The sequence below is a fragment of the Leopardus geoffroyi genome, chromosome D1 (genome assembly GCF_018350155.1).
Source record: "Leopardus geoffroyi isolate Oge1 chromosome D1, O.geoffroyi_Oge1_pat1.0, whole genome shotgun sequence".
Taxonomy (NCBI): domain Eukaryota; kingdom Metazoa; phylum Chordata; class Mammalia; order Carnivora; family Felidae; genus Leopardus; species Leopardus geoffroyi.
Window position 1 is genome coordinate 112381244 of NC_059329.1, and position 19949 is coordinate 112401192.

Here is a 19949-nt window from a genome sequence, read left to right on the forward strand (position 1 = left end):
ATGGGGACTCTGTCCTTCGCTTGCTGGAGTCGTCCTGGGCCTTTCTCTCTCGCCCATCTGTCAGCAGGCACTACCGTAAAGCCTGTGGGGAACCCGCCTGCCTCTCCCGTGCCCTGGGCCTGCGCGTCACCGCGGCGCCTGACCTGCCTCCTCACTTCTGGCCTCGCCCTCCTTCCAGGGGACCCTTTAAGACTGATGAAGGGCGCAACAAGTGGCACGTGGGATGCTGTGTTCCGTCTTAGAATTCTCTCTCGGGCTGCGGCAGCTCTCTAACCCTGGTCTTGATTCAGACACTCCTCTTTCCCGGGGGGGTTGCCGTGGCCTGGGAGCTGCTGTGTCACTCGTCTCTTCCCCCAGCCCCGCTTTTGCACTGCTCCCGGGGGCTTTTGTTGACTCAGCGAACCCTTTGTGTCTGAGCACTGCCTGGGACTTTGAACGGTTGGCCTGCTCCCTCGGGAGGGCCCTCGGAGTCTGTAGATGGACGACTGCCGGAGCCTTCGGGATGAGATCCGGGCTCCGTACTGGGGTGCACGCGGGCCTGCAGTCTGGCCTCTGCCCGCCCAGCCTCCCTTACCGCTTCCCACACGCTGCCCGAGCCCCAGCCCACCGAGCCCCTGACGCCCTCCCCACTCCCAGACGCCGCTTTGCTCTCATGACGAGGCTCTCCTGCCACACGGCTCACGGTTCACCCGCCGTGCCCTCTCCGTCGGCGGGCCTCCGGGTCAGCGCGCCTGCCTCCCACCACACGCGACGTCCGTGCTGAGCCCCCCCCCCCTCCCCCGGAGCCCGGGCCTTTCTCACTCGGGGCGCGGACCGCGCTGGGCCTCTTGTTGGTCTGTCTGTGTGCTCCGCGCCCTGCGGAGGGGCCGGGCCCGCCTGTCTGCCGTGAGGCGGTCGCTCGAACGAATCGTGACTTCCAGTCGGGATGGCAGCACAAACGTGCTTCGACAGACCTCACTCCCAACGGCAGTGGGAGAGTGAAATGTAAGTAGAGAAACAGACAAACCAAACAATACAGCCACACCCCCAGAAGAGAAAAATACCCCTCCGTACAGAAACAGAATAGAACCCAGCGCGGTAAGCTGGAGTTGGCCAGATTCCCCCGCCTGCTGTGCTCCAAGCACCGAGCATGCAGGGCCAGTAGGAAGCTTGGCTCCTGTCGCCCGGGGTCACAGGGACCAAGGTGTCCGGTGGAATTAGAACTCAAATCAGACTCGCTTTTTGGAGCTGGTTTTAGATGAGGCTTCCCCACGTTAAGGTCACTGTCCCCAGTACACTGGGGCTTTGTGGGAAGTTGTGGGCCTTGGGAGGATAGGAAGCAGGGCCTGGGCTGTGCCACAATGCCCGGTGACTCTCTCACAGGGTCTACACCGTCTGTAAGGAGCCAGGCACCGGGAACTCTCTGTCACCGTGGAAGCCTAGTTCTGGCCTGAGGCCTTGGGAGGCCCGGAGGGGCAGTGGCTGGACACTAGGCAGGGAGGGAAGTGCCAGTGGTATAACCTACGCGGGCTGAGCCGGAAGCCAGATCCCACAGCCTCCAGAGTCGGCCCCTTACGGAACGATGCGTTTGCTTCTTCCAAAACGCACGGGTAGTCTAGTAAAACTGTCGAAGTAAGTGTGCTTGAGATGTTTAAAAAGATAACATCCCTGAGGAAACAAGAAATTCTAAAGCAAACAGAAATGATACCAGAGAAGGAGGGCAGGACAGAAAACAGTCTGAAATCTAGTGAATGAAGACGGTGTTGGCTGGCACGATGAACTTGGAGCGGACATAATTAGAGGCAGAATTAGTGAATTGACCCAGATTCCTGCACAAGGGGACAAAATATGAAGATAAAAACCCGAGGCCCTGAACCAGGCAGGCCTGCAGCCAGCTGCCCCTTGCGCTTGCCTGCCGTGTGAGTGACCACGCATCTCGCTGACGCTGCGTTGAGTCTGGTTCTCCTTCACCTGCATCAGGAACAGTATTTTCTGATACGAGGTCTTGAAGATTAGATGCAAATCTCTCGACATTAGGCATTGGATGACCTGGCGGTCAGCTGAAGTTATTTACCAGAGCAGATGGAAAGCGAGCGGTTTGGTCTGATTCCCTCGGGTTCCCGTGGACGGAATCTCTGCGAGACCTTGCTGGGAGATCCTGGCTTCCTGACCGCGGGGCCCGTTTCTCAGTGCTGCCTTCTGGGCCTCTGAAGACAGCTCAGCACCCAACAGACTTTGTCAGGTTTGAAGACACGTTTGGATTGTTCTCATTTCGTTTCACTGTAATTTTTTTGTGTTTGCAGGTATGCCTTGAAATACTGAAGTAAAGTAAAGGGTTGTCTGTATTCTTTAGCAGGAGCAGCCTTGTGTCCAAAGAGCACTGTGTGTGCGTGTGTCTGTGTGTCTGTGTGTGCATGTGTTTGTGTGTGTGTGTGTGTGTGTGTGTGTGTGTGTGTGTGCGCGCGCGTGTGTGGGGTGAATTGCCCTGAAATATCTAGGAAATGAATTGAACATCGTAAGCAGTTTGTTGAAGAGCCAGACGATTGCAGTGAGGTGCTCTCCCGCTGGTTCCCTGACCACCCTCAGCTGTGAGTTGCGCTCACTGCCAGCCATCTGCTCTGTTGTTGTCAGTAATGCTCTGGGCTAGAAATGCCTCTGCAAACTAAACCAGGCAGATTCTGCTTCCTTCCTGGGAATTGTACCTGAGTCAGTGTTTGATACTGTCCTGGCCCTGGGAGGGTTCCTCTGGTTGCCTTAATCTCCTCTCTCCTGCACAAGGGCCACCCTGCAGTCTGGGCTGAGTCTCTGCCCAGTTGCCTTTCAGTACGGCCTCCTCTGGCTTTAAACTTTGCCCGTGACGTCCCTTCCTTTGGAAGGAGGTTAGGAGTCCTCTCTTTTCCTGCCCTTCCTCTCCCTCAGCAACACCTCTGAACCAGGGCTGGGGACACCCCTGCTCTAGGGGCTGAGCACTTACTTGGTGGAGGGTGGGCAGCAGCCTGGTGTCCATCACCGTCTCGGCAGAGAGCGAGGGCAAAGATGACTGCGGCCTGGCCGCCTCAGCCTGCCCCTTCCAGCCAGGGTTCTGGCCTCCTTTACCTGAGCGGGGTTGGGCAGAACCAGGGCGCCCCGGCCTTCCCGCCACTTGTGCCCAGGATGTGGCCTCTGTAGCAGATGGGTAGCTGGGGGGCATGGGATTCCCATGCTCTTGGCTGTAGCCTCTGCGGTGGAATGTCCACCTCCCTGAGCTGGGAGGAAGTGGGAGGTGGGGGGGGGGTCAGTTTGGGTTCACATATTACAGACTCCCCTTCCTTAGTGAATCATGATAGACTTAAAAAAAAATTGGTGTTTCTTCATTTGTTGTGTGCTTTGGATGGCTTTGGAGGCTGAATCGTTGTTCTTAGGTATAATTCTCCCCAGGTTTCCTGGGGGAGCGGGTCTGTAGGGCCTTCTCATGCTGGGAAGGTGAAAGCCGATCACCCATAGCTGTGGACTCCAGAAGACAACACTCTGGTTTACAAGGTAAATTCGGTAAAGTGACCATTAGCTTATTATACACCCATGAAAACACTCACAGTTTCTGTAAATTACCTGCCTCCCCATCTCCTTCGGTGTGCTCCCCCTGAAACAACCACAGTCAAGAAAAAATATTTCTGGGGCGCCTGGGTGACTGAGTCAGTTAGGCATCTGACTTTGGCTCAGGTCACGATCTCACGCTTCGTGGGTTCAAGCCCCGCGTCGGGCTCTGTGCTGACGGCTCGGAGCCTGGAGCCGGCTTCGGATTCTGTGTCTTCCCCCCTCTCTGCCCCTCCCCCACTCGCACTCTGTCTCTCAAAAATAAATAAAAACATTAAAAAATTAAAAAAGAAAAATTTTTTCTATCTTACTCTTTTCTGTTGTTGATTACAACAGTGCTGCTTGCTTTGTTATTCCTCATGGATGAGTACAGCTGTTCCTTGAACAACTTGGGGTTCGGGGTGCCGCCCTGCCCACAGTCGAAAATCCATGTATGACTTTTGATTCCCCCCAAGACTTAACTACTAATACCCTCCTGTTGTCCAGAAACCTTACTAGTAACACAAATAGTCCATCGCTGCTCATATTGTATGTTGGATGTATTATATACTGTATTCTTATTATTTATTTATTTTTTAAAGTTTGTATCCAAATTAGTTAGCATATAGTGAAACAATTTCAGGAGTAGATTCCTTAATGCCCCTCCCCCATTTAGCCCATCTCCCCTCCCACAGCCCCTCCAGTAACCGTTTGTTCTCCGTATTTAAGTCTCTTTTGTCCCCTCCCTGTTTTTTTATGATTTTTGCTTCCCTTCCCTTATGTTCATCTGTTTTTTCTCTTAAATTCCTCATATGAATGAAGTCATATGATATTTATCTTTCTCTGACTGACTAATTTCACTTAGCATAATACCCTCCGGTTCCATCCACGTAGTTGCAAACCGCGAGATTTCATTCTTTTTGATTGCCGAGTAATACTCCACTGTATGTATATCCCACATCTTCTTGATCCATTCATCCGTCGATGGCCATTTGCGCTCCTTCCATCCTTTGGCTGTTGTCGATAGGGCTGCTGTAAACATGGGGGTGCGTGTGTCCCTTCGAAACAGCACACCTCTATCCCGTGGATAAATGCCTCGTAGTGTGATTGCTGGGTCGTAGGGTAGTTCTATTTCTAGTTTTTGGAGGACCCTCCACACTGTTTTCCAGTGTGGCTGCACCAGCTTGCATTCCCACCAGCAGTGCAAAAGAGACCCTCTTTCTCCGCATCCTTGCCAACATCTGTCGTTGCCCGAGTTGCTAATGTGAGCCATTCTGACCGGTGTGAGGTGGTGTCTCAGTGTGGTTTTGATGTGTATTTTCCTGATGATGAGTGACGTGGAGCATCTTTTCATGTGTCGGTCGGCCATCTGGAGGTCTTCTTTGGAGAAGTGTCTATTCATGTCTTTTGCCCATTTCTTCTCTGGATTATTTTTTGGGTGTTGAGTTTGATAAGTTCTTTATAGATTTTGGATAGTAATCCTTTATGTGATACGTCATTTGCAAATATCTTCTCCCATTCTGTCGGTTGCCTTTTAGTTTTGCCGATTGTTTCCTTCGCTGTGCAGAAGCTTTTTACTTTGATGTGGTCCCAGTAGTTCATTATACTGTATTCTTAAAGGAAGCTAGAAAAAAAGTTTTAAGTGACAGGGAAAGCAGATTCACAGCACCGTGCTGTCTTGATACCTAAGCTTATTATCGGATTACAGGGTGAATCGTCTGTCAGAACCCGCGTCGGTGCTGTGTCTTCCGTGACAGAAAGAGCTGTGGTTACGTGTGTTGCTAGCACTAGGCGTCAGAAATGAGAAGAATGCGAAAGGTTCGCGTTTATTTGCAGGCGTAACAATTCATGCACTCACAACGAGACGTATCAGGGTGAATGCTTCATGACGGCCCTGGGCCTGGTGTAATCAGTAGGTTGGTTGCTTCGTTGCTTCGTCTCGGCCCAGCCGATGCTTTTACAGCCGGATTCACAGTACAGCGCTGGACACGTTGTTACCTTAACAAAACCGCCGGAGATAGTAGGCCGGGAGGCATCTTCTGCAGGGACCGAGAGAGGCTCGCTGCAAGGTAATGTCGTTCTTTGAAAGCCAAGCTATGAGACAACACATTACTCATTTTAGGTCAGATCTCACTCCCCTTATGCCCGTGCGTGCGAGGACGGGCTGTCCAGCCGCACACAAGTCTCGCACGCGACGTTCTTCCCGATGGACGCCTCGGTGGTGACGACACGCACGCGTCTCGTGTGGCCTCGCCGTGCGCTCACTCGATTTTCACACACAGACACGCGCCTGGCAGGCGAGGTCATTCGCTGGGTGCCGTGGCGAGGATTTGCTGTCCGGGAAGCGGGGGCGGGTCGTCCCGGAGGTCCTCGTGTGCGGACCTGCTTGGGGTGGGGGGACCCTCTGGGTGGGGCCGTCTTGGGTCTCGGGGCCCGGGGGGCGGGAGCGGGGGGGGGGGGGAGGCGGGCACCCTCGATGCAGCTTTCCGGAAGTGCGTTTCTGTCTCCCTCCGTGCCTTCCCGTTTCCCTGTCAGCGTCTCCGCAGACGTTGGCGGTAGTCCCCGCACCCAGGCCTCGGCAGGGTCCGTGTGGTGAAAGGAGCCGAGCCTCTGCCGGGGCGCTCCTCGGGGCAGCGTGCTCTCCAGCGCTGCCGCCTTCCTCGCCCTCCGGCTGCTTCACCAGCTCTCCTGTCCACGCCGCCGTGTCCTGCGACCTCCTCTGGGCTTTTCCCTGAGCCCTTGACCCTCTTCGGGATCCGCATCTTGAATCCCTTCATCCTCCAGCCCTTTCTGCCGTCTCCGCAGTCCCACTCACGATTTCCCCGATTGGCTGTGTCGTAGGTCCTGTGAAATCACGCGCGTCATTTGGACGGTCCTCTCCAGCAGGGATCTCTTCGTTGTGTGGGGCTTGACGGTTTCACGGAGTTGTTTGTAACGTCCCGTGGCATCTTCCCGGCTTTCAAAATGCTCCCCCCGTGGCGGCTGTCTTCGGTAGCATTGACCGTCCTCCTTGTAACAGGTCCTCGTGGCCCCTGGTCCGCAGGCTGACTTAGACCCGCTGCGCTCCGGAGCGAGTGAGCCGCCAAGACACGTTTGGTGGTGGCCCGTGCGGTTCTGGGTGGCCCGGACATGGTCCAATGTCAGAAGAACTTGAGAGGACAGTCCCTTGCTTTCAGCGTACTTCCTGAGTTGAGGGACAGAGCCGGGATGGAACTGGTCCAGGGCAAGGGCTCTGGTTGTGCAGCAGACCACTGGCCACTGGCACTTGTTGCCTTCAGGACCCTGGGGTGAGCTGCCTACACAGGGCCAGCCGCCTTGCTCACACCCAGCCTGTGTCTGCTCAGTCGGTAGCTGCTTCACCCCTTCCTACCCAGCTTCTCGGTGCTCACTTGTCTTTCTCGTGAATAAATGTCGTTTGTGGCATTTCCCCCCCGACAGGGCACCTCCTTCTGCTTGAAAAAGCTGTGCAGGCAGCCATGGTCTCCTCAAGCGATTTTCTTGGGTTTTCACGTTTTGTGTTGGAGTGGGTGACACGCGGAGGACAGTAGTTCCTGCTTCTCCGCAATCTTCTCTGGGGCGTCTGGGAAACCGTGTGCTTCCTCTTCGTGGTCGAAGCTGCTTCTCCTATCGTCTCGACCATTTTTAAAGCCAAACCCCTTTCTCAAATCACCAGGCTATCCTGTGCCTGCATTGAAATGTGCCAGTTTTCGACCCTTCCCTTCCTTCTGCCTTACGTCGTGATGTCAGGACTTCACTTGTCTTGCAGTTTGAGTCGAGTCCACATCTGTGCCCGTCTCACAGCAGTCCTACGTCCACAGAGATGCCACATCTTCAACACGAGACGAAAAGATGTCTCACAAAACGCACCAGGGTTTTGCATGTGCTGGGGTGGCTGCAGCGAGAGCTTGAGAATTTCCTTTTCTTTGTGTCCCCATGGTCCTCACGCTGGCCGGCTGGCCGCTGCCGCTGTGGGCCTCAGTACAGGTCAGGCCATTCAGCCTTTTCTTGTCATGCCATGCCTCTTCTCTGCATCGCGGGAGCACGTCCAGCATCCCTGGGGACACTTCAGACGGGTCCCAGGGTGTAATTCAGGGTTCATGGTATTGCCCTTAACGCGGTGAAAATTACGAGGAACACTGAGAAATCGCTTTTCCTGTGGTGCGTGATTTACCGGAGAAGGGTGCTGATCAGCAGGTTCGTGCAACCCTTGAGGTGACCTCAGTGGCAACAGGAGGTGGTGCACACTTCCCCCCGAGGACGGCGTCTGCTACAGCTCGAGTTAGGTGGTTAGGACTTAATCTGCGTCTCCGCATTTGTTTGCCTTTCTCTTGACTGCAAATGGCACCATGTAGGTACGGTCTGTTTACGTGCGCAAATTTTGATAAGCTTTGCCTTGTTAGAGTAGGTTTATGTATGTTTTCGGGTAGTAAACGGTACAATAGCCTAGTATCTGCCTAGATTTCATGCATTCGTGGCCTACCTTTTGCTTAATATTTTTGATGTCTCTAGGCTGCTCAGCTCATCTGCCAGTCTTTCCAAATGTCACGCATCTCCAGAAAAGTTTCCAATGTATTTATTGGGAAAAAAATCCCCACATGGAAATGGGCCTGCACAGCTCTACGTCAAGGATCAGATAGGCTTCTGGGGGTTCACCTTGTCAAGTCAGATTGCAGGGAACGTGGTCAGTTCTGTGGTCAAGTTCCCGTTGATTTGGAAAGGGTTAATTTATGAAGGAACTTGAAGTATGTCACCTGTTTGTACATTGATTTTCTAGAATTGCCGAAATCAACCGCTTTCTGGATTTGCATGTCGGGCTGTTAAGTGAATCTTTATCTCCTCGTTTGTCCTTCAGAGACAAAACCTCTGGGGCGCCTGCGTGGCTCGGGGGGTCTGGGCTCAGGTCGCGATGTCATGGTTCACAGACTCAGACCTGCACCGGGCTGTGCGCTCGGCCGACTGGAGAGTGTGCGTCCACCTCCTTTGAGCCCGCCTCTACGCCGTGTCCCGGGCGGGCGCTCGGTATTGCTGGGAGAGAAACCCCACGCGGGGTGGCGGGCCCTGGCATCACTCTCCTCGGCGATGTTTCATCCAGAAAGTTTCCTGCTTGTCTGAGGAAATCAGTCTTAAACTCTCCCTTTCGTCAAGAGGCCTACCAGCATTTTTGAAAAGTCCGTTTCGTATGGTTGACTTTGATTGAGCCAGTTGTCAGGCTACGACAGCAGCTTTTGGGTACCGTCAGCCTTTCCCCGCTGCCGCTCCACAAGCCTGCTTCCCAGACGAGGCCAGAGGCTGGGGATGGGCAGCAGCCTTCTCGGCCTGTTGTTCCCGAGTCAGCAGAGTTCCTGAGTCATAGACCTGCCAGGCACCTGAAAATGTCTCTGTCCCCTTGAGTGTCGGTCCCTCTGAAAATCCCCGGGACTCCTGTGGGTGGTGAGGAGGGGACTGGCGTGTGTGATGCTACTTGAGGGTGGTGGGTGAGTGGACTAGGGTGGGCCGCGGAGGCCTGGTGTGCTCTGGCTAAAGACCCCCTGTCTCCCTCCCTGCCCCCAGGAGTTTGCGGCGCTTACTAAGGAGCTCAACGTCTGCAGGGAGCAGCTCCTGGAGAGAGAGGAAGAGATCGCAGAACTGAAGGCAGAGAGGAACAACACCAGGGTCAGTAGGCGCACCGCCAGTGTCTTTCCACACAGGACCCCATCCACTCCCCTTGTCCACATGTCCCCGTGGAGCTGGCCGGGAGCCATGAGTTCAGCGTTCTCACACCTTGTTTGATCCGGGAGGGGAATTAAGGCTATTTTAACACGTTCGGGGGTGGGGGCGGCTCCCTAACCGGGGACCGAGTTGAAGGGATTCAGACTCGGTTTTGCATCTGGTTACATTGAGGCCGAAAACTGAAAGTGCTGTTTAAACACGGTTTTCCCTTGGCCTCTCCCACTAGCTGCTGCTGGAGCACTTGGAGTGCCTCGTGTCCAGGCACGAGAGGTCTCTCCGGATGACGGTGGTGAAGCGGCAGGCGCAGTCCCCGGCCGGCGTGTCCAGCGAGGTGGAGGTGCTCAAGGCCCTGAAGTCCTTGTTCGAGCACCACAAAGCTCTGGATGAAAAGGTGCCTCCGGCCACGGCGGCTCTCGATTCGCGCACCTGCTGTGTGCCGTGAGGCACACATCGCGTGTTTGTGGGACTGGAGTTTCCTTTTAAGCTTCTCGAATTCTTGTAAGAAGACAGGTCTGTGTGGTTAAAAAGTAGCGGTTGGCGGAAACGTGCGTCTCTATTTGCTGTTACGAATCGCGTAATGTAATTTATTTCGGGGAAGATTTCGCTCCAATGTGAAATTGAAAGCTGTTAACGAGCAAGTGTGTGAACGTTGGCATCCGCGAAAGACCTTACCAGCACTCTGTCATGTGATTTGAGGTTAAGGGGACCTTCGGGTAACTGTACAGTAAGGAGAAATGGAACACCTACACGTACAAACTCAGTCCCTTTGTTTCCAGGTGAGAGAGCGGTTACGAGTAGCACTTGAAAGGTGTAGTTTGTTAGAAGAAGAATTAGGGGCCACACACAAAGAGGTAAGCTCCAGACGTCATCACGGGAATTGATTTGAGGGGGTTTCCTTTTTATCCCTGGTCTTTAAAAAAACGTGTAAGACTCGCGGTGGGGACCGTCACCTGTCGCTTACTTTCTGACTGGCGAGCGAGGGCCGGCACACCTCACTCTCTGCACCCAGCTGCGCGGTCTCTTACCTGCCATCGTGCAGCCGAGAATACGTTCCGATTTAGTCACTTGTTTTATTCTGGCTGCAGGACATCACCGCCCGTTTCCCCCGAACTGTGCTCACAATTTACAGTTGTGTCTTTCCGAGAGGAGATTCTCTATCTTTACTTACTTCCTCACCCTCATATTCAATTCTTTGGTTTTAGCTAATGATTCTTAAAGAACAGAATAATCAGAAAAAAACCCTAACAGATGGAGTGCATGACATAAACCACGAACAAGAAAATATGCCGAGCACGAATGGAAAGGCAAGTCCTCAGGCTTTCTCTCTGTCTCTTCCCCGGTTCCTCTGCCCGCAGACGTGGGGGCGCGTGCAGGACTGTCTGGAGAGCTGCTGCTAAGGCGCGTGGCGCCCGCGACAGCCGGCACAGATCGTGGGACTTGACCCATTTCCCGGAAGTGCCCTGTTTCTTAGCTCGCCAGACAAGGCTATTTAAGGATTTTTCCCCCACCAGAGAGCTTCTGACGGTTCTTTAAGCCACGAGGAAGACCTCGCCAAGGTAATCGAGCTCCAGGAAATCATAGATAAGCAGTCAAAGGAGCAGAGCCAGATGAAGGAGCGCCTGGCCGCCCTCTCCGCTCACGTGGCCGAGCTGGAGGAGGACCTGGACACGGCACGCAAGGACCTCATCAAGTCCGAAGAAGTGAACACAAAGCTGCAGCGAGATGTCCGTGAAGTGAGTGGCGGTAGAGATGGCCACGCCGTCGTCGAGCCGAACGTGGGGTGTTCGGTTCGGTCGTTGCCTGGTGTGTCCTTCCTCTCCCACGGGTTTTGAACTTCGGGAGTTTTGTGGCAGCAGCAGCAGAAGGGAACGGTGCTCCGGGCCCGGGGCGGGCTGCCTCCCCTTCTGCATGGCGGACTCTCCCCTCCCCGGGAGAGGCCGGCGGGCGGGCGGCGAAGCGCCCTTGGGTGCGGAGTGCGGGCCGTGCTCGCGGTCCGTTCCAGTAACACCCTCGGCACGTCCACACCGCCACACTGCTGCCGGGTCGCTTACGGGGCCGCGAGCGTACGCGGGCGGCTCTGCCGGGGGCCGTCACTGGCCGCCTCTGCTGCTCTGACCTGCTCCCGGGGGTTACGTGCCGCTGGTCGTGGTGGTCGGAGCGAGCGAGGGTGCGGCCCGCCGGCCGTGGGGCAAGATCGTGGGGGAGTGCAGCCGCTTCTGCACGTGTGGTCATTTATGGGAACCTGATCGTTGTCACAGAAACTAGTAAGGGCAGGATGGTCTCTCTGCCCCTCCTCCTGTCCCTGTGAGCTGCCCTTTGTGGACAGTCCCCCGCCCCCAGCCCAGCACGGCCACCTCAGGAAGACCCTCTCAGACCCTCGAGCCTGGATATACAGGTGCACTCTGTCTAGTAGCTTAGTGTGGGTGAGGTCGTGTAAGAATTTAAAGCAAAAATATTTGCAGAAATTATGTAACCTGTTCAGTGAAATTATTCTTTGGCAAGGCGGGGGGGGGGTGGGGAGGAGGCTCTTCAGCAGAGTTTAAGATGCAGACAATTTAGAAATTCATTTCTTAAGACTCATCACTTTTCATGTTAAGACTGCTGACATAAATTCCTTAGTAAACAAAGAGGGCTGAAAGAGGAATCTTCAGGGTAGGGGACAGGAAAGGCAGGGCAGAAAGTTCTGGTTCCATTTTCAGTGTTAGATACCGTGTGATACAATATTGTTACAGGATTAGGCTTCAGAAGGTTACTTCCAATTATATAAAAGTTTGCATTTTGTTTCAGTTTGTTAATACTTCTGCTTTAACTTTGGTAACTGGATGAGATTTCATCCATCTTTTCCCCAGGAAAATGATGGTTGTATCTCCCAGCGCGTGTTTCCAGACACCAGTCCCTGTTCTGTGGAAAGCTCACTTGTGTCAGGAGGCAACAGACGTTGTGACTTCCGGGAGATTTTATTATATGTTTCTCTTGAAACACATCGGAAAAAATAAGCCCCGGGGACCGAGCGGCCAGAATCCCAAACAGGCTCCGCCCTGTGGGCGCAGAGCCTGACACGCGGCTCAACCTCACAAACCGCGAGATCGTGACCTGAGCCAAAATCACCGGCTGAGCCACCCCGGTGCCCCGAGGGTGCTGGTTTTCTATTTGATTGGAAGATCAGGATTCAGCCCAGTTTTTGTGTCTGGAGTGTGTTAACATGTCCTGCACTAGTCATTTCCCTGTTTTCCCTCTGAAATACCTGCTGTAGGCCGTGGCCCAGAAGGAGGACATGGAGGAGAGGATCACCACCCTTGAGAAGCGCTACCTCGCGGCACAGCGTGAAGCCACCTCTGTGCACGACCTCAACGATAAACTTGAAAATGAGATTGCCAATAAAGACTCTATGCATCGACAGGTAGCTAATTTTGCTGAAATTCACCCAACTTTTATTAATCACAGGTGAAGTTAAATACCTTTGTCCTGTGACATTCATGTTGGAAATCAGGTCTCAATGCAAAGTTTTTGGGATCTTGGAACATTGTGTTCAGAAGCGTGGGTTACTTCGCCTTACAGGTTTTAATTATTCGGGATTTTATGTAACCGTGTTATGGAGCTACATTGCGTGATTCTTCCTTCTGTCTTGTTTTAACTGCGTGTTAATCTGTTGCCTGTTAGTGCTGTTTCCAAAGGGGCGGGGAGTGGCCAGGAACATGCAGGCAGCTGACCACTTTTGTTGGTACCTGGGATCAGGGGGGAAGGGCAGGTGCAGAAACATAGTCTGGCGAGAGGACGTGAGTCTCCTGTATTTTGAGAGGCCGCACGTCTCTTTCTTGGTCGTCACGGGTCATCCGGCGTTAAACAGGAGACCCAAACCCAGCTTCTTGGAAACATAGCGAGTTTGGTGTGTTTTGAAGTATGTCATTAGACACAAAAGAATAATAAGAGTCAGGTACTAGGAAGCAACTAAAAATCGTATTGAGGAGCGCGGTTTAAGAGCACGTAAGATGTTCCAGCGGCACCGGCCGGCTCCGTCGGTTGAGCATCTGACTTCGGCTCAGGTCATGATCTCGCGGTTCATGAGTTCGAGCCCCACGTCAGATTCTGTGCTGACAGCTCGGAGCCTGGAGCCTGCTTCACATTCTGTGTCTTCCTCTCTCTGCCCCACCCCTGCTCATGCTCGGTCTCTCAGTAAATAAACATTAAAAAAAAAAAAGCACGTGAGGTGTTCCAAATAATGACTGTAAAAGGCAGATCACGAAATACTACGTACAGCATGTGATTTATTTTCTCAGGGTTTTAAAGCGGGATATGTGGTCTTTCTGTACACACAGAGCTATATGCACACAGACGAAGGAAGGAGGCTGTGTATAAACAAGTGTTAACCTCACAGGAACCTCGACTTCTACATGATTTTTAAAATTACTTAAAAAAAATCCCTTGTCTAAATTTTCCACATTGATTTTTCTTCAAGAGTGAGAGGGTTTTTCTAGAATAATCACACACTTGCAAAAATAACCCTGACTGGCATGAGGCATATTCTCAGAGGCTCTGTGCTGGCCGACGTGCCCACGGCAGTCTGTCCTAAGGAGCGAGCCCTCAGACGACAAGTCTGGTTATTTTTAAGAAGGCTTAGGACTGAACCCTTCTTTCCTTAACTTGGGAAGAATGAGCAAGCTTCTACAGAAGATGGGTTTTCTTTAACGTGTGGGAACTTTGTCTTTTGAAAGACTTCTTTGAAGAAAGACACCGAAGAAAAGCAAATACTTTGGCAAGCGGTGTTTTGCGCAGTGAAATCAGGCCCCAGGGAGTGGGAGCCTCCTTGCAGAAAGGAAAGGTTTACTCTGAAGCGGCTCCCGAAACGGTTGGCTTCTGTGAGAACTGATTTAGTAGATCTCTGCGTTTAGATTTTGTGTCACTTTATTACAAGTAGAAACGGATGGAAGACTTGCTACATTTTGATGCTTTGCTTTCATTTCCTAGACGGAGGATAAAAACCGCCAGTTGCAGGAGCGCCTGGAGTTGGCGGAGCAGAAGCTGCAGCAGACCCTGAGGAAGGCCGAGACGCTGCCCGAGGTGGAAGCCGAGCTGGCCCAGAGGGTGGCCGCCCTCTCCAAGGTGGGGCCCGCCCTTCCCGCTGGGTCCGATGGCGGGATGGCGATGTTCACGGTGGCCTGTTCATGTACCTTACCTGTCACTGTTCACGTCGGCGTGCCCAAGTCCACGAAACAGCTCAGATCTGTTTTCCGTGCTACTTTGAGATCGGAACGCTTTTCAGATGCCAGGCATCTTCCCCATTTCTGTTACCTCCGGTTTCGTCAGCTGTGTGCTGTTTCCAGTTGGCTCGATCTAAGACTCGCTGCTTCTCAGAGTTAAGTCAGCGACTCAGAGCTCAAGATAGCAGCCTTGGATAAGAGAAGGACAGGGGTGCCCGGCTGGCTCAGTCGGTGGAGCGTGGGACTCTTGACCTCAGGGTTGTGAGTTTGAGCCTCCTGTTGGGTGTGGAGCTTACTGAAAAAAAAAAATAAATAATTTTTAAAAAGGATACAATTTTTCTCAGAAATAGGAACATCCTCTTCTGTTTTAAAAATAATCAAAATAGGGGCGCCTGGGTGGCGCAGTCGGTTAAGCGTCCGACTTCAGCCAGGTCACGATCTCGCGGTCCGTGGGTTCGAGCCCCACGTCAGGCTCTGGGCTGATGGCTCAGAGCCTGGAGCCTGTTTCCGATTCTGTGTCTCCCTCTCTCTGCCCCTCCCCCGTTCATGCTCTGTCTCTCTCTGTCCCAAAAATAAATAAACGTTGAAAAAAAAAAAAATTAAAAAAAAAAAAAATCAAAATAAATTTGTAACAGTTTTTTTTATTAAAAAATTCTTTTGATGTCCATTTATTTTGAGAAAGAGAGGGAATGTGTGCACGTGCTCGAGCAGGGGACGGGCAGAGAGAGAGAGGGCCAGAGGGAGAGAAAATCCCAAGCAGGGTCCATGCTGTCGGCACAAAGCCCGACACGGGGCTCAAACTCACAAACCGTGAGATCATGACCTGGGCCGAAACCAAAGGTCAGACGCCCAACTGACTGAGCCACCCAGGCATCCCTGTAATAAGTAAATTTTGAAGTAATTCATTCACTGGTTCAACAAATACAGACGAGGCCTGTGCCAGACACAGTCCCTGCCCTCCCAGCTCTCACAGCCCTCACCACCCACGGGGGGAAGCCAGCGGTTGAAGAGGCAGTTTCCAGACGTGGCGTGGTCGGTGCTGGGATCGAGTGATCCACACGGGCCGAGAGAGCACGTGACCCGGCAGACGGTCCAGCCTTCCGGGGCCTCGGCTGAGGGAGCCTAACGCAGGGAACCTGTCCATGCTTCTGTCTCACCGGCTCCCGTGCAGTGAGGGCCCCACTGGGGAGGCGTAGGCACGGGATGCTGACCCTCGTGACTGACGTCGGGTCGGGCAGGTGGTACCGGGCGCCCACAGACCGACAGCTCCAACAGGGCCTCTCCTCTCCTTTGTGATTTGCGTGTAAAATCTCCGTTTCTTTTCTCCCCTGTCCTCTCTCCTGTCCCCGGTCGGCCTTGTAGTCCGACCCTTTATCTTCTGGACACTCTGCTGCTGAGGAAGCTAAACTGTCGGAACTCGCTTCCCAGCTTAGGAAGGTAGCACGTGTGCGTTGCTCTGTCCCGCTTGCTGCTTCCTGCTGTCCGTGCTCAGGGACCACGGGCGTCTGCCGGGGGAGGAGGCACCGTCCACGGATCCGGGGCCCGGGGTGGGGACGAGCACGTTGCCGAGCCCCGGTCACCAGCTTGGAGGCCCACCGCTTCCCACTGGCACGCGTGAGGCCGGTAGGGCGTGTGAGCAGGCGGAAGGCCGCTCCCGGCATGTCGTGCGTCGGCACAGCGTGTGGTGCGGGGCGGCCGGCTCTTCTGACCCCGATGTCGCCCACAGGCCGAGGAGAGGCATGGCAACATCGAGGAAAGGCTGCGGCAGATGGAGGCCCAGCTGGAGGAAAAGAACCAAGAACTGCAGCGGGTACGTGTCCGAGCGGAGCGGCCGCGCACCTGGCGGTGGCTGAGGAGGAGGCGCAGGCCGGGGGTGTGGGGGTGGGGAGCGGTGCCTCGTTTCCCACTTCTCCGCACGTGGACGCCAGGCCCCCTCTCGCTCCCATCAGGGGTACAGTGGCCTCTGGGGCGAGTTGGACGCCGGTGAGCGCTCCTAGCATGTGGGCAATGTTCTCTGGACGCGGGGGCCCCGTAGGCAGTGCCGCCCGGGGTGGAGGCACCCGCACAGCCCACGGTGCCCACCAGCTCGTCGGCAGCTACTCGCGGTGCACGCGGGACCTTGCAGGCGCCCCTCGGCCAAACCAGAGGTGCTGGCCTGGGGTGAGGCCCGTCCTAGAGGAGTAGTCCTCTTGCTTAGGACGTGACATTGAGGTCCTGAAATCAGGTCACGGGCCTGACCTTGGTCCCCACATCCTGAATGACTACTCGAGACGGAAAGGCATAGGTCGGGGTGGATGTTCCTAAGAAGAGGAATAGCGTAATCGAGCCTTGACGAAAGGGAGGCCCGTGTCCCTTGAATCCCCTGAGACTTTTCCCTGGAGGAGCTGGTCGAAGGGCCACATGAAACACCCAGGAGACAGACCAGGCAGCGGCCACCCCGCCTTGGCACGTCCATCCAAGGCCGTCAGGTTTTGTTTTCAGCAGACGCTCATGTGCTTGGCCCTAGGTCGCAGAGCGTCAAACATGAGTTTCCGGGCAGTGAAGGTCCTGACGCTAGCACGAGATTGCGTGTCGGCCGACCCCGGCCTCCCATCACACGCGCGCGCACAGGCAGACGCGAGGCTCTTGGGCCAAGAATTCGACCTTCCTTACTTAGAGATGCACTTCATTACTTTCAGGACTGGATTGTAGTTTGAAAGGACGGGCGTTGAGATAAGGATTCTTCTATAACCGAGGCAATTCCAAGGAAACTTCTAAGCTGTTTTGCTTGAAAAATACATGGGTGCTGATCCCTTCTTGGGTGGCCAGGGTCCTTTCCAAGTGATGGCCGTTGCCGTGGGTTAGGTGTGACGGTCGTGCTTTCTGTTCACTGCTCCCAAGGGAAGAGGTGTCAGCACGTGTGTCTTTTTTTTTTTTTTTTTTTTTTTTAATTTTTTTTTTCAACGTTTATTTATTTTTGGGACAGAGAGAGACAGAGCATGAATGGGGGAGGGGCAGAGAGAGAGGGAGACACAGAATCGGAAACAGGCTCCAGGCTCTGAGCCATCAGCCCAGAGCCCGACGCGGGGCTCGAACTCACGGACCGCGAGATCGCGACCTGGCTGAAGTCGGACGCTTAACCGACTGCGCCACCCAGGCGCCCCAGCACGTGTGTCTTACAGATGAGGAAACGCAAGCAGGGGCGGGGCGGGGGGGGGGGGGAGGCTGACTGTTGCCCAGCCTGTGGCGTGTCCTGTGGGCTCCTCCTCCTACCTGGACCCCCTGGCTGCAGGGCACATGTCTACCCCGTGCCCTATGGCCCTCCACCCAGGAGGAGCCCCCAAGTGCCGCCGGCCTGTTCCCGCCGCTTCTCTTTTGTGTTTGTCAGGATATGGGGCAGAGACGAGCTTTTTAAACCTTGCAGTTGATGACAGTTATATAAAACACAGACCCGTGAGCTTTGCTGTTACATTCGAAAGTTACTGGAGGTAATTAGTTCCGATTTTTTAATATAAGTGTCCGTTACAAAACATTCAGGTGATGTGTGAATATAAAGAAAACCAGATGAAAGTCTCTCACCACCGAATTTTTTCCCAAGTGGATTTTTTTTTTACCTTTCACTTTTGTCTGTGGATTCATTTCTTTCTCCCTGAAGCCGGATCCGAGCTTCTGTTTATGCACCGGGAGATTCCTCCTCCCGTGTGTGGATAAGCTGATCCCCTTAAAAGTTGGCTCGTTCCTGCATGTACATCTGCCTCCTGAGCCCATCTGACAGCTCATAATCAGGACATTCCTGAGGCCCCCTGCGTATTTCGTTTCCCAGAAATGACGGGACCTTCTAACGGACCATCCCTCGGAGGCACGTTCCTGCGGTTCTGTGCCCCGCTAGGTCGGTTCCAGCAGTGACGCACAAGCGCACCCAAGAAGGCTGTGGGAAGGGGCAGCCGAGGACGAGGACGTCCTTGGCACGCCCTCGGCACGTCTGCGCTGGTGATCGCACTTTGGCTTGAAGCTGGTGTCTCCTCTTCCAGGCAAGGCAGAGGGAGAAGATGAACGAGGAGCATAACAAACGTCTGTCAGACACTGTCGACAAGCTCCTTTCCGAGTCTAACGAGCGGTTGCAGCTTCATCTGAAGGAGAGAATGGCCGCTCTGGAAGACAAGGTAGGACGGGACAGGCGGCGGCTGAGGGCTCCCGGCCTCACACAGGAGCCCCCTCGCGTTGTTCTTTAACACGGAAAGACCACAGACTGTTTCCCACTCCCCGCTAAGTTCCCAGTGTCCCGTCCCTGCCCGATGTACGTGTGTGGGCAGGTGTGTGTTACTGTCTAGAAGAGAAGTCTGGTCTGGGAAGGGCCCCCGAGAGGGAGCACTTTAGGCTTTTGCTAATTGAGACTTAAGGAGTAAGGTAGCTTCGTGCTAATCAATAAATGGCACAGAGGTAGCCACAGACAGTACATAACTAAGTGGAGTGGCCGTGGGCCGATAACCCTTTATTTATAGGACCTGGCAGTGGCTGGATGTGGTCGGCAGGCCCTCGTTGGCCAGCCCCACGCTGGGACCTGTGTTCGGTCCAGCCGTCACCTGGTCCTTGCGTGGGGAGCTGATTTCTAACCTCGTGTATGGAGATGACGCTGTAGGAGTGCGCTGTTATGTAAGGCATTTAATCAGCTGAAAACAGGTTCTCCCTTTCCGTTTCCTGCCTTCTCCCTTTTCATCTGGTTTGGAAAAAGTCTAAGCCTGGACTCTTACACAGTCATCATGGAAACACTTTAGCTGTAACAGGAGGGAAGGAGTGTCATAGGATCTATGCCAGAGAAGCTCTGGTGGAAACAGTTGGATTCGGACCTGATAAAACCGTTCTGGCTACACCCGTGTCCCTGAAGATGAGCCCAGAATTTTCCCTGTGATTGGCACTTGGAGACACCAGTGAGCACTGCTAATTACATGACTCGCGTATTTTGCATAAAAACCATTAGGAAGTGCATTATTACGCCCACGTAGGGTTCTCACCTCGCTGCCTCCTTGATCTCTGGGCCCAGCCTTAAGGTAGAGTAGTTTTGTCTTAGGTTTGAATTACACGTACGAAACTTAGGTCATGTTTCCCAAGTGACTGGTGAATTACCCTAAAAGCTAGTACGGACCAGTTTAACTAATTAAAATAAACTTACGAACTTGTCGTACTTACATTCAGAAACTGATCCGTGAAGAAATTGTACACGGACAAAGTATTACCAAAGGCTGTTCCTGTGGTTTCAAAGACAGCATTTCACTCTGTGGGCATGTGACCCTGTTCGCTGGTGTAGCCACTCGGTCCGTTCCTTTTCCGTGCTGCGTTATTGTAAAGAGAAACACAGCTATGCTCTGTGCACTGTTTTTGAGAATCAACAGTAAAGGACTGTCTGTGTCTTTCTCAGAACTCTCTATTACGAGAAGTTGAAAATGTGAAAAAGCAGTTAGAAGAAACGCAACGTGAGAAGGTACTTCCATCTCTCAATCCTTCAGAGATCCGTCGAGACCGGAAAGGAGCACG

The 19949-nt window shown here is 53.7% G+C and overlaps 1 protein-coding gene across 11 annotated transcripts in view; it reads left to right on the top strand.

Moving 5' to 3' along the window:
* PPFIA1 (PTPRF interacting protein alpha 1) overlaps positions 1 to 19949 on the top strand; it is a 92371-nt gene that overhangs the window by 33304 nt on the left and 39118 nt on the right. For 8 of the 11 annotated variants that reach the window (XR_006714348.1, XM_045486237.1, XM_045486240.1 and 5 more), the window contains exons 3-12: positions 9082 to 9183; positions 9467 to 9631; positions 10017 to 10091; positions 10443 to 10544; positions 10752 to 10973; positions 12494 to 12640; positions 14206 to 14340; positions 16165 to 16248; positions 18449 to 18580; positions 19834 to 19896. Coding sequence is in view for 10 of the 11 variants with exons in the window: in XM_045486237.1 (XP_045342193.1) it covers positions 9082 to 9183; positions 9467 to 9631; positions 10017 to 10091; positions 10443 to 10544; positions 10752 to 10973; positions 12494 to 12640; positions 14206 to 14340; positions 16165 to 16248; positions 18449 to 18580; positions 19834 to 19896 (1227 nt within the window). In the remaining variant the exon portion in view is untranslated. Of the gene's footprint in view, positions 1 to 1919; positions 2222 to 9081; positions 9184 to 9466; positions 9632 to 10016; positions 10092 to 10442; positions 10545 to 10751; positions 10974 to 12493; positions 12641 to 14205; positions 14341 to 15800; positions 15876 to 16164; positions 16249 to 18448; positions 18581 to 19833; positions 19897 to 19949 lie in introns of those variants that run through there. The other 3 variants (XM_045486246.1, XM_045486245.1, XM_045486241.1) reach the window with 3 other exon arrangements.